At 34.3% G+C, this 13747-nt stretch overlaps 1 protein-coding gene across 2 annotated transcripts in view; it reads left to right on the forward strand.

Annotated features, from left to right (window-relative positions):
* LOC137031902 (adhesion G protein-coupled receptor L1-like) overlaps positions 1-13747 on the forward strand; it is a 45045-nt gene that overhangs the window by 8342 nt on the left and 22956 nt on the right. Inside the window, exons 1-4 of one of the 2 annotated variants that reach the window (XM_067403266.1) lie at positions 2672-2691; positions 4999-5133; positions 5208-5421; positions 11699-11808. In XM_067403266.1, the coding sequence (XP_067259367.1) occupies positions 5064-5133; positions 5208-5421; positions 11699-11808 (394 nt within the window). In that variant the 5' untranslated portion in view covers positions 2672-2691; positions 4999-5063. Of the gene's footprint in view, positions 1-2671; positions 2692-4998; positions 5134-5207; positions 5422-11698; positions 11809-13747 lie in introns of those variants that run through there. The other variant, XM_067403265.1, reaches the window with a different exon arrangement.

A 13747-nucleotide genomic window follows, 5' to 3' on the forward strand; every position in this document is an offset into this window, starting at 1 on the left:
CTATCTATCTATATTTTTAGGAATATTTAAAAAAAAAAAGTTGTTTAAATTAGGACACAACATACATTCAGACATACCTGGATGCATTGTGGTAATGAGAATTTCAACTAAAAATGAGTAAAAAAATTAATCCATTTTACTCTCACTAAAGTGGCATAGAATATTTGTTGACAAGAATAACATTTTATTTGACGATAATATGTTAAAATTACAAAACCTTTGGAATGTTAACAGATCAAATTTTAACCACAATTTCTTATGTATACACTGATTAATTATAAAAGGTTTATAAATTTTTTACACTTAAGTGGATACTAATCTAAAATTAATATGTTAAATTACTATGTAAGATGCACTTAACATACTGTGGTTGGGTTATTTGCATGATTTTTTTGTGTGTGCATATTTTATATCCAAAATTCTTGTAGTTGTATTTAATAAGTGTGGGTATATTATATATATATATATATATATATATATATATATATATATATATATATATATATATATATATATATCATAATATAGTTATCTAGTTGTCATAATGGTGTGTATTTCTGGTCTCGTTTTTGTTTGAAAATCCAAAAACTTTGTCAGTGAATATTTTTGCCAGTAATTTCATTGACTAAATGAGCAGATTCAGATGGTCATCGATCAGGAGCCTGATGTGGAGCGGAGCCTCTTATTATACGGCCACTTACTGAATAAATAAATGGACATGTAATATTGATTTGAGTCTAAATGATTTTATTATGTGAGAAGAAAGAGAGTGTGGAGCGAGAAGAGAGACATGAAACTATCGCAGTTATACAGAGATGGAGGAATTCACAACGACCAAGTGTAGTATAAAGTAAAAGGCCGAGATGAACCCCGAGGCTGGATTTGAGCTCTTGTCCTGGTGCGAGCGGCTGTGTCTGGGGAAATGCTGGTGATAAATCGTCTGATCCCGTCTCCTGGGGATCAGGGAGTATTTTTGTAGCACCATCAATAGAGACGGAGCCCGCAGGGGTTTCACAGCACTGGTTACTGTGAAAAAGAAATGAGACATAGATCATAGCAGGAAAAAATCCATCCAGAGAGAGAAACACAAATGAGTGAAACGGCGCGAGAGATGCAAGCCGCCGCAGCCCTTATTGCAGCGTTGCCATGGCGACTGTACGTATGGAGACGGCCGACCAATCGATGTGTTTGCGAATCTGTCTGATGGGATCTGGGATTACTGATCTAAAAATGTATTTTTCCAGAGCATATGCTGGTAATAATCACAGTCACACTGTACTGAAACACTGAATCAGATTTCAGGCCTGTCATTCTCTTACAAGGAAACACTCTGAAAAATGAACAGTGATACATTTATTGGCTTAATTTGGGACTCTTGATCCAGGATCTGACTGGACCAAAATAATAAACAAAACTTCCTAGTTTTTAAACCTCTTTCCTAAACCCTAACCCCAAAACAGATCAAGCCGTTCACAATAAACAAAAGTGATGTCAGACTGCCTACTTTCCAAAACACTCAGTATTTACAATATATTTACAACCAGGCAAACAAAATTGAAATCAGTGTCAAATACACCAACAAAGTGCCTCAGATAAGCAATATTCAATTCAAACAAACGCATTCAGACTCTCCTAACACAAACTGTGTACTATACAATCAAAAACACAAAACATAAGATCTCTCTTTGGAGGAAGTGATGAGTACTGTGCACCAATCAGGACATAGCATCAATGAACCAATAAGATGATGTTTCTTGACAGAAACACACAGACACTCACAAAACAACAGAAATATAGCAAAACACAAACCACAGGGTCGTAACAGTTCACAGTACTGCTGTTTTGTGGCAGTAAAATCCAATTTCTTCAGTCTGCCTTGATGCGTTTAAAAGGAATTTTTCCTTGAAAGGGTCTTCAGAAAGCTTTGAGAGCGTCAAAAGGTATTAGGGAAGTAGGGAAGTTCTCGACCTTATGCAAATATCAATCAAAAAATATTTGATATGATCAAATACTTATTTCACAACATGAGAAATTATATTTCACAATAATGATCTATATCACAACATTTTGTGTAATTTTATCTAATTTCTGTTATTAGAGATAAGAAAAAAGAAGCAAATTACAAATAATAGAATAAATACAATATAAGTATGAATTATACGTTTTTCAGGTACAATGGGTTTAATTAACATAGTTAGAATTAGCAAAATATTAACAATCAGATGTAAAAATAAGATATTGCATAGTCTTCACTGTATGAAGAAAATATAAACTTATTCTTATTGAAGCTAAAAAACGTTATCCAGTCAAGAGCAGTAAGTTATTTTCTCTTTTGTTTGATTCACGTTAATGAATCAGAACAGCAGGTTTATTAGGCTGCTGTCACTTTAAGACCGAACACATGGATCCAATATACTGATACACATCCTGTTTACACCCAAGGACCTCCCCCATCTGAGTGCTGTCCCCCCCTAAAAATATAATTAAAAACCATGCTAAGTATTGTAAATAATATTGTGATGTATACTTAAAATAATTGTGTAAGTAGTGAAGCAATACAAACGCAAATGGGCATTTTAAGTTTAGAAACATTTAGAGTCCCCCTTCCCTTGCCTCACAGTGGTTTGGTCCACGTCTCCTACACACACAAGTGCAGATCAAAGTTCTTCAGACAGCAGTTGTGTAACTCCAGTAAGTAGGCTGTCAATGCTATTTTATTCACTGTAAAGAGAAAATAATAACATTGGATGAAATGATTATTTTCTCTTTAATACAGCTGATGCTGAGTAATTAGTCATGACAAAAAAAAAAAAATGATGATAACTGATTTATTTTTTTCTGTGAGTCCGCTATGTTAGCGATTATAATGTTACCTAGCTTGTTTGGTAGCTTGTTTACCATATCTTGTTGGATAGTAAGTCACCCACACCAACTACAACTAACACTGTGATAAGCATAAGTGTGAACTGTAATTAGGCTAACAGATCTAGTGTTGTGTGTTGGGTTTTGCTCAGTGTGTATTCATCATATTTTGGTGACTTGGTTGTAAACAACTTCAAAAATATTGCACTAAATAAATGGTTTTGAAGAAGAATATTTTGATCAATTAGTAAGTTTTTTCAGTGAACCAAAGAGAAACATTAAGAATGAGCATAAGCACATGCTACACTAATAATAAATAGTAGTAAGGCTTTCCTCTGTGTACATATATACTTATAAGGAACATTTTGGCTGTATTATTTGTGTCCCCTTCAAAAATTGCTCTTGAGAAATGTTATATTTATTGGGATGTAAATTAGATAAAAATTTACATCCCTGTCTTGATTGTTTAAAAATATTTTTAAGATTATAAGATTGTATATATATATAGATATATAAGATTGTGCCAAAGTTTTTGCTGGATTTAGTGCATAATATATATTGTTTGCACATTTGGACCCTTTTTATTTATTAAAAATTGCAGTTTGGATGCTTTTATTGTGATTATACTGGCTGGGTTTACAAACGTTTATGAAATGAACAGAATATCTTCGGCATTCGGAAAACAAAGCTTGCCTCTTTTCAACTGTAATCGCGTGCATCTGTGATGAAAATTTAGTTTGTGTGTTGAAAGAAACACTCGCTACAGTTTGTTTTACATAAAATGTAACAATAAAGTAAAGCACAAAGATTATTATGATTTTTTGGGCAGGTTTCATCCAAATTTGTGAATTTAATTTGTGCGCAAAATTGGAATATAACATAAAACGTTTGCGAATAAAGCATGTGTGTTCAAGAGAACAAAATCATCACTTCCTGGGAAACTGCTGCAAAATATCAATAATAAAAATGTAAGTTTCTGCAATCGGCTCTTTTTCCCTCCATCATAAATGAGTTGGTCTCAGAGCATCAGCCGAAACACAATAATCACTCTCATGTGATCTCGTGAGATGCTGCGATGCGATTGGTCCGCTGGTTAGTCCAGTTATCCAATCACAGCCTCTGCTGAGGCAAAGTCACATGAGTTTATTTGTTGTGCATCAAGGAATTTATTCAGTAAACGTGTTTCCATCGTAGTTTATGTTTATCGGACAAAAAGGATTTTTATTTATTTATAAAAAAGTGGGGTTTTTTTACGTTTTTTATGTGTATCTTGGCATTTTACATTTCCATTTTTTTATGCAATATCCCAAAATGCACATAAAAATAGGTGGATGGAAACATATCTTTTCTTTTCAACTGAAAACCAGTTCAAAAGATCAATTCTTTGGATTTAAGAATCAGACAATTAACAAATTAAGAAAGCTTATTTGGTGGTTTGAAATGTTTTTTTCTTTTCTGTTTTTCTTTCTTCTTCTTTTTTTGCATAGTAAAATAAAACCCTTAGCTGTAGTTTGACTTTCTATGCCAAATAATTTTTAATTAATAGAATTAATATTAATATTTTCCTTATATTTTAATGGTTTAATCAAACTCATTAAAACGAAAACTCTCCTCCGGACATCACTTTTGGCCACTTCTGTGTCTGTACGAGCCCTACTATGATAGTGTGGAGGTGTTTTCCTGTTCCTGAGGCTGCAGGCTTGCGTTCAGGCCCCTGGCGTGATCAGCCTGCGGTGTGACGTGAACGTTCACAGGAACAAAGCTGTATTGAGCCGCTCAGCTGCTGTTTCTTTTGATGTTGTGATCATTTGTACAGAAAGTATTGGAGTCTGATGATCAATAGATGAACACAGGAGCGATCATAATAGTATGAGCCCTGACCTTCCTCCCGGCAGCTCATTATCCTCTGTGCTTGTTGATCAGTGTGTGGATGTAAGTGAATATAAGAATGTGAAATAAGAGATTCTGATGATCAGAAAAGACAAGCGTTTGTGTGTTTGGCTCCAGTTTTACTCTTGTCTCATTCATGTTCATCTTCTGTGTGTGTTTCTCTGTAATGACATCAGACTGAATCGGGTCGGTCTCTCTGTCTCTCAGACACCAATTAACCAGATGCCCGCCTGTCTCTCTCTCCAGGTTCATCTGACTTTACAGGGAGACTGTCCCGCCGCTTTCACCTTGTCCGTTCCTCTGTCGTTACCATGGCGCTGTCACTGTGGTTACTGTGGATGTGTCCTGTGTTGCTGAGCAACATTGCTCCCTCCGAACAAGGTAAGTTCTGTATCCTTAAACGCCTGTCAAGAAACCGTCGGGATGTGATGGTGTAACGTGTTTGTGACCGTCAGGTCTGAGCCGAGCAGCGATGCCCTTCGGTCTGATGAGGAGAGAGTTGGCGTGTGAGGGATACCCCATCGAGCTGCGCTGCCCAGGAAGTGATGTCATCATGATCGAGACGGCCAACTACGGCCGCACAGATGACAAGATCTGTGACGCAGACCCCTTCCAGATGGAGAACGTGCAGTGCTACCAGCCAGACGCGTTCAAGATTATGTCACACAGGTATGAGTGTGTGAATGCATGTATATGTGAGTGTATATATTGGACAGATAGATAGATAGATAGATAGATAGATAGATAGATAGATAGATAGATAGATAGATAGATAGATAGATAGATAGATAGATAGATAGATAGAAATGTTTAGTTAAGGTTACTAATGACCTGTTGATTCTGTGGATTCTGGTCTATTAATATTGATCCTTCAAAGTGCATCTTTTGACACTGTGCATCACTCTCTGTTACTCACTAACTTGGAAATCCTTTTTGCCATTACTCCATTACTGACACTGTATTAAACTGGTTCAAGTCTTATCTTTCAGACCAGAGGCAGTTTATTTCCTGGAGTGGATTTCGGTCCAAAGTTGGTTCAGTTCAATTTGGTGTCCCACAGGGTTCGATTTTGAGTCCCCTTCTTTTTCAGCAAGTACTTCTTTCCTTTTGGTCAGCTTTTAAGATCCCTCAGAAGTGTAAAGTACTTGAGTAAATGTAATTAGTTACTGTACTTAAGTATCTTTTCGGCTACTTTGTAGTTGAGTATCAAAGATATTGGCAACTTTTACTCTCTACTTGACTACATTTTTGAGCAACTAAATGTACTTTTTACTCCACTCCATTTGTGATGAGTAATGCAATTACAAATTACATTTTTCATGGCACCTAACTTTTTCTGCAGCAGTTTGTTTCTGATATAAAGAAGCGATATCGCCATCATTGAAGGTACTATATCTTGTGTGTTTTGCCTTTACTCTCCCTTTGCCTTTACTTTCCGTGAATGTGAGGGCATTAGCAGGTATTTTCTGATCGCAGGTGTTTGATTTATTAGATGAGGAAATGACTGCAGCAGGTGATGAGGCTCAAACCAGCACATCCAGTCTTTGACTATTTCATTTTACTTAACATTGTTTTATTTATCCGCTATATTGACCAGACCGTTTTGAAGGATATTGATGTACTCATGTCCTTTCTGTGCACTTGAGCTCAACTGAGACTTGAGAGTTTGTAGATGTTTAAAAGGTTGTTGTGTCGACCTTGATTTATTGCAACATTGAGGTGTTCAGTTTTTTATTTTATTTTAGAAAATAAACTTGATTTCTCATCTTACAAATCAATAGTTTCTTATTTTCACCGGCATGTCTCTCAGGTGTCGAGGACTAGAGCATCTCTGAGCATGAGTAAAATACTGGAGTACTGTTAAAATCAGACACTTTAAGACTTTTACTCGAGTCATATTGGAATCGGTTATTTGTTACTTGTAGTGGAGTCATTTTCGATGTAAAGTATCAGTACTTAAGTATGGTTTTCAGGTACTCTTTACACCTCTGAGATCCCATGGTCTCAACTTCCATTTCTATGCAGATGACACCCAGATTTATATTCATACAAAACCTGGTGATAATGCAGCTATTGGCTTTCTTGAAAACTGCCTTTCTGAGAAAAAAATGTGGATGTCTCAAAACGTTCTCAACAGTGAGAAGACAGAGGTCGTGCTTATCAGTTCACCCCATCAAATCTGGTCCCCGAACCCTAAAAGTGGAAGTCTCAGCTCTAGAGTTAAAAAAAAAAAAAAAAAAAATTGCAAAGATTTGGGGGTGATATTTGACACAAACTTAACATTGTCCAGAATACAGTTAAAAATTAATTCATTCATGTTATCCTTCTCTGTTGCTGAAGAACATGATTACTGTAATGCTGGGGTTTCTAAATCTACCTTAAATAAATCGGAGTCTGTTCAAAGTTCAGCTGCTAGAATCCTGACAAATACCAGGACGTGAAAGTGAGCACATTATGACTTTCAGAGTCATTGCACTGACTCCCTGTCAGGTTTCGGATTGATTTTAAAATTCTCATGCTGACCTACAAGGCCTTGCACTGCGCCACAGCTTTTAATGTCTTCACTCCAAGGCGTGATCTCCGATTCTGGTCTTTTAGTTGTTCCTCCTACTCATTTACTCCCTGTGGGTGACCGGGATTTTTCTTCTTGTGAATTCTCTTCCCATTGGGATCAGACAGGATTAATCATTTAGTGTTTTTAAATGTTTACATTTTTTCAGGATAGCTTTTATGTGATTTATTTGTTATATGCAGAGTAACAGTAATCAGAATACAAAAATCCAGTAACTGTAATTCCTTACAGTTACATCAAAAAATACATTAATCGGATTACAGTTACATTTTGAAAAAAGGGGATTACAATCGTTTCATTTAAAAACTAAATAAATCATTATTTTGCCATAATAACACATTTTTTATACAGTATTTCAATTCATGAAAATTTCGCTGCTATTTTGTTTTCAAAGAAGAAAATGCAAACGACACGGTTGTACAGTGCAAACTCTGCCTTCCAGCTACAAAAACACTTTCTTTTCTATCAAAAAACTAAAACAATAATCTGTAATACCATACTGTAGCCACTAGATGTCTGAATAGCCCTTTACATATATATATATTCAGGGCTGTGTATTCCCCAGTTGTGGAAATGAGACATGATTGCTTAGTTTTAATAGGTTTTAAAAGTAACCAACATGCTAAACATTAAAATTAAAGCAGAACAAACATGAACAGAAATGTCTGATCCGAGCTTGTTCTGTTTGGTTATGATCTGATTTGACTTTTACAGTTTTTAAGCTCTAAACAACAACAACGATAATAATATTACAATAGATAATTTAACAGATTTTTAAAATATTTCTATTTTAGAGACCCATTCAAAACTATGGAATGTGTAACATTTAAAAACTTGAAGAAATAATTAAAATTAAATTTAAAAATGCAATTTATTTACAATAAAGTTGCCCCCCCCCCCCCATTTCTTTCTTTCTTTCTTTCTTTCTTTCTTTCTTTCTTTCTTTCTTTCTTTCTTTCTTTCTTTCTTTCTTTCTTTTTATACATTTATTGACCTTGAAGTAATCCAAAAGTTAATTTTTACACCAAATTTTGATTTAGTTTAAGTCATAGTCTTTTGACTAAAATGCCATTTAGTTTTAGTCATATTTTAGTCATCGGAAATTGTTTTAGTTTTAATCTAGTTTTAGTCGACTAAATATCATAAGATTTTAGTTGACTAAATCTACAGTAGATTTAATTGACTAAAATCTAATTCAGTTCAATTGTAATGCATTAAGCATTTCTCTAACAGTACACAGATCCTATACACTGATATAGGCACATCTGATATTCCCCGAACTGTTTATGTTCACCCAACTGTACTTTGCTCGCCAAAGCGGACGGTTTTTGACCGTTCAAGTCCAAAAAAACACATGCGAAAGAGCAAAATTCAGTACTTTTCAGGGATTGACAAACTTATTGAGATACTATTATAGTTTTCATTTTTATTAGATTTGATTTTTAGTTTTTCTGCTTTCATTGCAATTTTAGTTAAAAGTTTTAGTAATTTTTTTTTGTGTTTAAGTCTTTTAGTATTTGCTTTTAAATGTCTTCTGTTTGTTTTTTAAATACCTCAGGTTAAGCTAAAGCTTAGAAACTATGAAATAAAATAAGTTTACATTTATATTTATTTTTTATTTCAGTTAATGTTTATTCCAAGTAATGAAGATTTCTTTGGTTTTAGGTTTAGTTAATTATAATAACCCTTATACTTGTAAAATATATTGAATAATGTGTCAAATAATGTTCTTAGTCTTTCCTTCCTGTGACAGAAGATACAGTGGTTTACTATGAATTAAATAGAGATTAAATTAAATACAAAAACAAAATAACAATAATGACCAGGGAAAAAATTATAATTATAAACCATCCCGAAATGCACGTCTTATTCTGAAATGTATGCAGTCTGTAGCAGGCTGCTCATGAGGGAGATAAAATATACATTCTTACAACCGTCTAAAACATATTACCATTTAAACATTGTCATAATTCATCAACATTAGCTTATAAGCAATCGCTTGGCATAAATGTGTGCTATTCATTAATTACGAACCAGGCTGAAGTGTTGCTGATGAGCCTGTAGAGGGCGCACCAGCGCTGCGTTTCCTGCAGTTAGATCAGCACGTTACACTTCAAATGTGCGCATCTTCCACACAGGACAGCAGTCCTGACTGGATATCTTCCCAAATCGTCCCTCTCTTTCATTTTCCTCTCATTTTTATTCGTTGACGAAAATTAGAGTAGATTTTAGTTATAGTTTTAGTCATTCAAAACGCATATTTATTTAGTCATCATCTTGTTTTCGTCCGTGAAAAAATGTTGTTGACAAAAATTATGACGAAAAATATTTGTCAACAAAATTAACACTGCAAAAGTAATCAGATTACATTACTTTCATATTGTGGTACTTTCTTTCTTTTCTTTCTTTCTTTTTTTATTTTTATTTCGAACAACCAATAAAAAAATTAAGAAAATATGAAAATACAATAATTGTGTTACCACATACATAAAAAAAAAAACAATATCTACGAATAATCATCAATTAATTACTTGTGTCCGAAAAGGTGCGGGATGAAGCAAAAGCTTGTTATTTACCCACCCCTTATACAACAATTCCAATATATATTAAATATTTTTCTATAGATACTATATCTTCATAGCACAATAACAAATAAGCCTTTTTTTTAACTCAAACCAAATTTTACCTTTTATACCAAACGACCCATCACCCTTTAGTCTTAACATGATCAATCTTTTAACCCACCCTCACATTCACTTTTGTTCATTCACATATCCTTGTAATAACTCGTTTTTATACAACTTTTTAAGGTTTGCACAATATTTTAACACCTGCTCCAAATTATTCCACAACTTCACTCCACATATAGTGATGCACATACTTTTTAAAGTAGTTCTTATGTTGAGCTTTTTAAAGTTTAACTCATCTCTCAAATTATACCCACTCTGCCTCTCTGTAAACATTTTTTAGTAAATTTTCCGGAAGTAAATTATTTCTTGCTTTAAACATAACTTGTGCCATCTTACATTTAACTAGATCAATAAAATAGTGTATCTGATTTCAAGAATAGTGAATTTGTATGTTCCCGATTTCCTATATTATTATTTATGATTCTGATTACTCTCTTTTGTAATGCGCATAACGACTGTAGGTTGGTTTTGTAGGTTTTCTCTCTTGGATTACGTTACTGAATACTTTTTTTTTATGAAGTAATTTGTAACTGTAACGTAATACATTTTTAAAGTAACCCTCCAAATCTATGTATCATGCTTAATTTATTTGAATTTATTTTTATGCTTGTAAAGCACTATGATATGTACGGAAGAGGATTAGGGCCAAGCAATAATAAAAAAATAAACCATCTCGAGATTAAAGTTGTTAAATTACGAGAAAAAAGTCGAAATAAAATGTTGAGAATAAATTCGTTAAATTACAAGAAAAAATGTGTTAATTTTGAGAAAAACGTTGAGATAAAATGTTGAGAATAAACTCAAGAAAATAGTCGTTAAATTACGAGAACAAATTCGTTAAATTATGCGAAAAATGTCGGTAAATTTCGAGAAAAACGTCGAGATTAAATGTTGAGAATAATCTCGTTAAATTACGAGAAAATAGTCATTAAATTACGAGAACAAATTCGTTAAATTATGAAAAAAATGTTAAATTTCGAGAAAAATGTCGAGATAAAATGTTGAGAATAAACTCGTTAAATTATGAGAAAAAAAAGTCGTTAAATTATGAGAACAAATTCGTTCATTTAACGACTTTATTATTGTAATTTAATGACTTTATTCTCAACATTTTACTCGACTTTTTTCTCTAAATTTAACAACCTTAATCTCAAGATGGTTTTATTTGTTTATTATTGCTTAGCCTTAATCCTCTTCCATAGATATGTAACTGTTCCTATATAAAATAAAGATTATTATTATAGACAGACAGACAGACAGAAAGTAAACAATGTCTCTAATGTGTTAGTCATAATGATTATATAAAACACTTTAAGTGTGTGATTTGCTCATGCAGTCTGAACACACGTGTGTGTGGATGAGATTATGTGAGTGTTTTGGCGTCAGTGTGTCTCCCCAATGTTTGAGCTGCTGCTGTTTCCTAGAAGAACAAATCAATGCGGCTTCACTCTATCCATTTCCACACAGAGAGAGAGAGAGACATGGGGGTTAGATGAGCAGATCTTCTTCATTTAATCGAGATAATGTGAGATCAATCACTTGATCACAGCTGCGTCTCTCAGACACTCACACCCGTCACCATCACTCTTTCTTCTGCTTATTGACGTCTTTGGCGACTCCTGGAAATAAAAATGTGCTCCTTTTTGTAAAACGTGTGATGATCGTGTGTGTGTGTGTGTTTCAGGTGTAATAACAGGACCCAGTGTGTGGTCGTCGCCGGGGCAGATGTGTTTCCTGATCCCTGTCCTGGCACTTACAAATACCTGGAGATCCAGTATGAGTGTGTCCCTTACAGTGAGTAACACACACACACACTCACACACACACACACACACACACACATTATACACACGTACATACACACACTTTTCAAAGTTTTTTTTATTTTTTACCCTTTATCATTCTCTTCTCTTCTCTTCTCTTCTCTTCTCTTCTCTTCTCTTCTCTTCTCTTCTCTTCTCTTCTCTTCTCTTCAAGCCTTGTTTATACTGTGGTTTAGTTCGGATGTGAAGAGGCATTCATAATCCGAAAAAACAGACATCGGTACAGAGGAATCAGCAGTGAAGAAGTGATGAACTTCACCTTCACCTCGTCGAGTCTCACAGTATTAGTTCACGATCAACACTTCAGAGGCGGCATGTTTCCGTGTGTCTGAACTCAAACAGTTTAGACGCCAGCTGACGTCTTTTACCTGTAAAACGCTTCTATATGAAATCCATGTGCGTTCGGGAATGTTTGCAGTAGTTTTTCGGACACCTTCAGTATAAACGAGGCTTGTCTTCTCTTCTCATCTCTCACTCCTGTCTTCACATCCCTGTGTTTGCGTTCTTCCTCCCTCAGTCACTCCCTCTCTCCACTCCTCCGCTGGGTGTAGTGCTGTGGGGATCAGGGTGTGTTTTCTGTCTCCTCCTGCAGGGCGGCGCTGGAATCTCCCTCACAGTTTGTTCTTGCAGTGTGGAGCGCTGACACTCATTCACCCGCTCATTCATTGATTCCCTTTTTCTTTTTGCAGTGTCATGCGGTGTAAGATGTTCCTCATTGCAGCAGATTTGCAGCTAAATGGTGATGAAATTTTGATGAGAAATTACTGGCGTAATTTTTTAGGTTCCACTTGCACAACGAGTTTGCTGAGCATTGCACACTGACGCTTTCATTTCTCCCTTTATACAGGTTCAACAAGTGTGTGTGTGTGTGTGTGTGTGTCCGTCTAAAGGGACCAGACTGTTTGTGCCACACTGCAGAACCTCTGGAGGAAACTGTGTGTTTGTGTTGGACTTTCTCTGGCATGTAAAGGCCTATTCACACCGCCAGCCAAACGCAAACACAAGTTGAACTGACAATAAACATCAGCCCTGATTTTCTCTCAGGAAATTCTCGTTGGAACTTGAGCCTGACTGAGTGAAAGTTAACTGTGCTGCGGTCGTTCACGTGCTTCAAGTTGTTATTGTTAGCTAAAGATAAAACTAAAGCTGTTAAAAAACAGATTGATTGAAACAGATTAAATGTTAACTGAAAAATATATTAAAAAAAAGTGTTTTTTTTTTAAACTTAAAATAACTACACAAAAACTAAAATAATAAAATTACAAAAACTAAAAGTACATATTTTAACCCTCTAGTGCTCTACGTTACTTTTTGAAAAAGTTAACTAATAAGTTACAGAATTTTAGGTTTATTGTTATGAAAAATGCACAAAAATACTATTTTCAATTTTTATATAAAATATATATTTTTAAAAACGTTTTACTCTAACTACTCTAAAACTGAAAAAACAAAAAACAAAAACATAAATCTAAACAAGTTGTGTTCCAAAGTTGAGCTTGATATCGCAAAAAAAATGAGTTTTCAGTCAGATTTTGTTTGGCCACAGTCTTTTCCACTGGGGTCATTTTTGACGCGAGCAGCATTAACCATTTAACCTTTTCGAATCATGTCCATGATTTTTTTGTGTTCACATAGCAAGTGCCAAAACCTTTACCAAGTTTCGTACCATTCCGATGACGTAAAAAAACGAAAAAAAAAAAAAAAAAAAACCGTAAAATTGTTTGGTAAAAAATGGCCAAAGAGCACTAGAGGGCTAAAAACAAACAAATAAAAAACTAATAAAAAAAACAAATTGACATGAAATCAACAAAATTAATTAAAAAAAAACTACATTTAAACTGAAATAAAAATAATGAAAAGGAAATAGACATTTAAAAACCAAACAGAAATAACAAATCTGACAAAAAATA

The sequence above is a fragment of the Chanodichthys erythropterus genome, chromosome 12, assembly GCF_024489055.1.
Source record: "Chanodichthys erythropterus isolate Z2021 chromosome 12, ASM2448905v1, whole genome shotgun sequence".
Taxonomy (NCBI): domain Eukaryota; kingdom Metazoa; phylum Chordata; class Actinopteri; order Cypriniformes; family Xenocyprididae; genus Chanodichthys; species Chanodichthys erythropterus.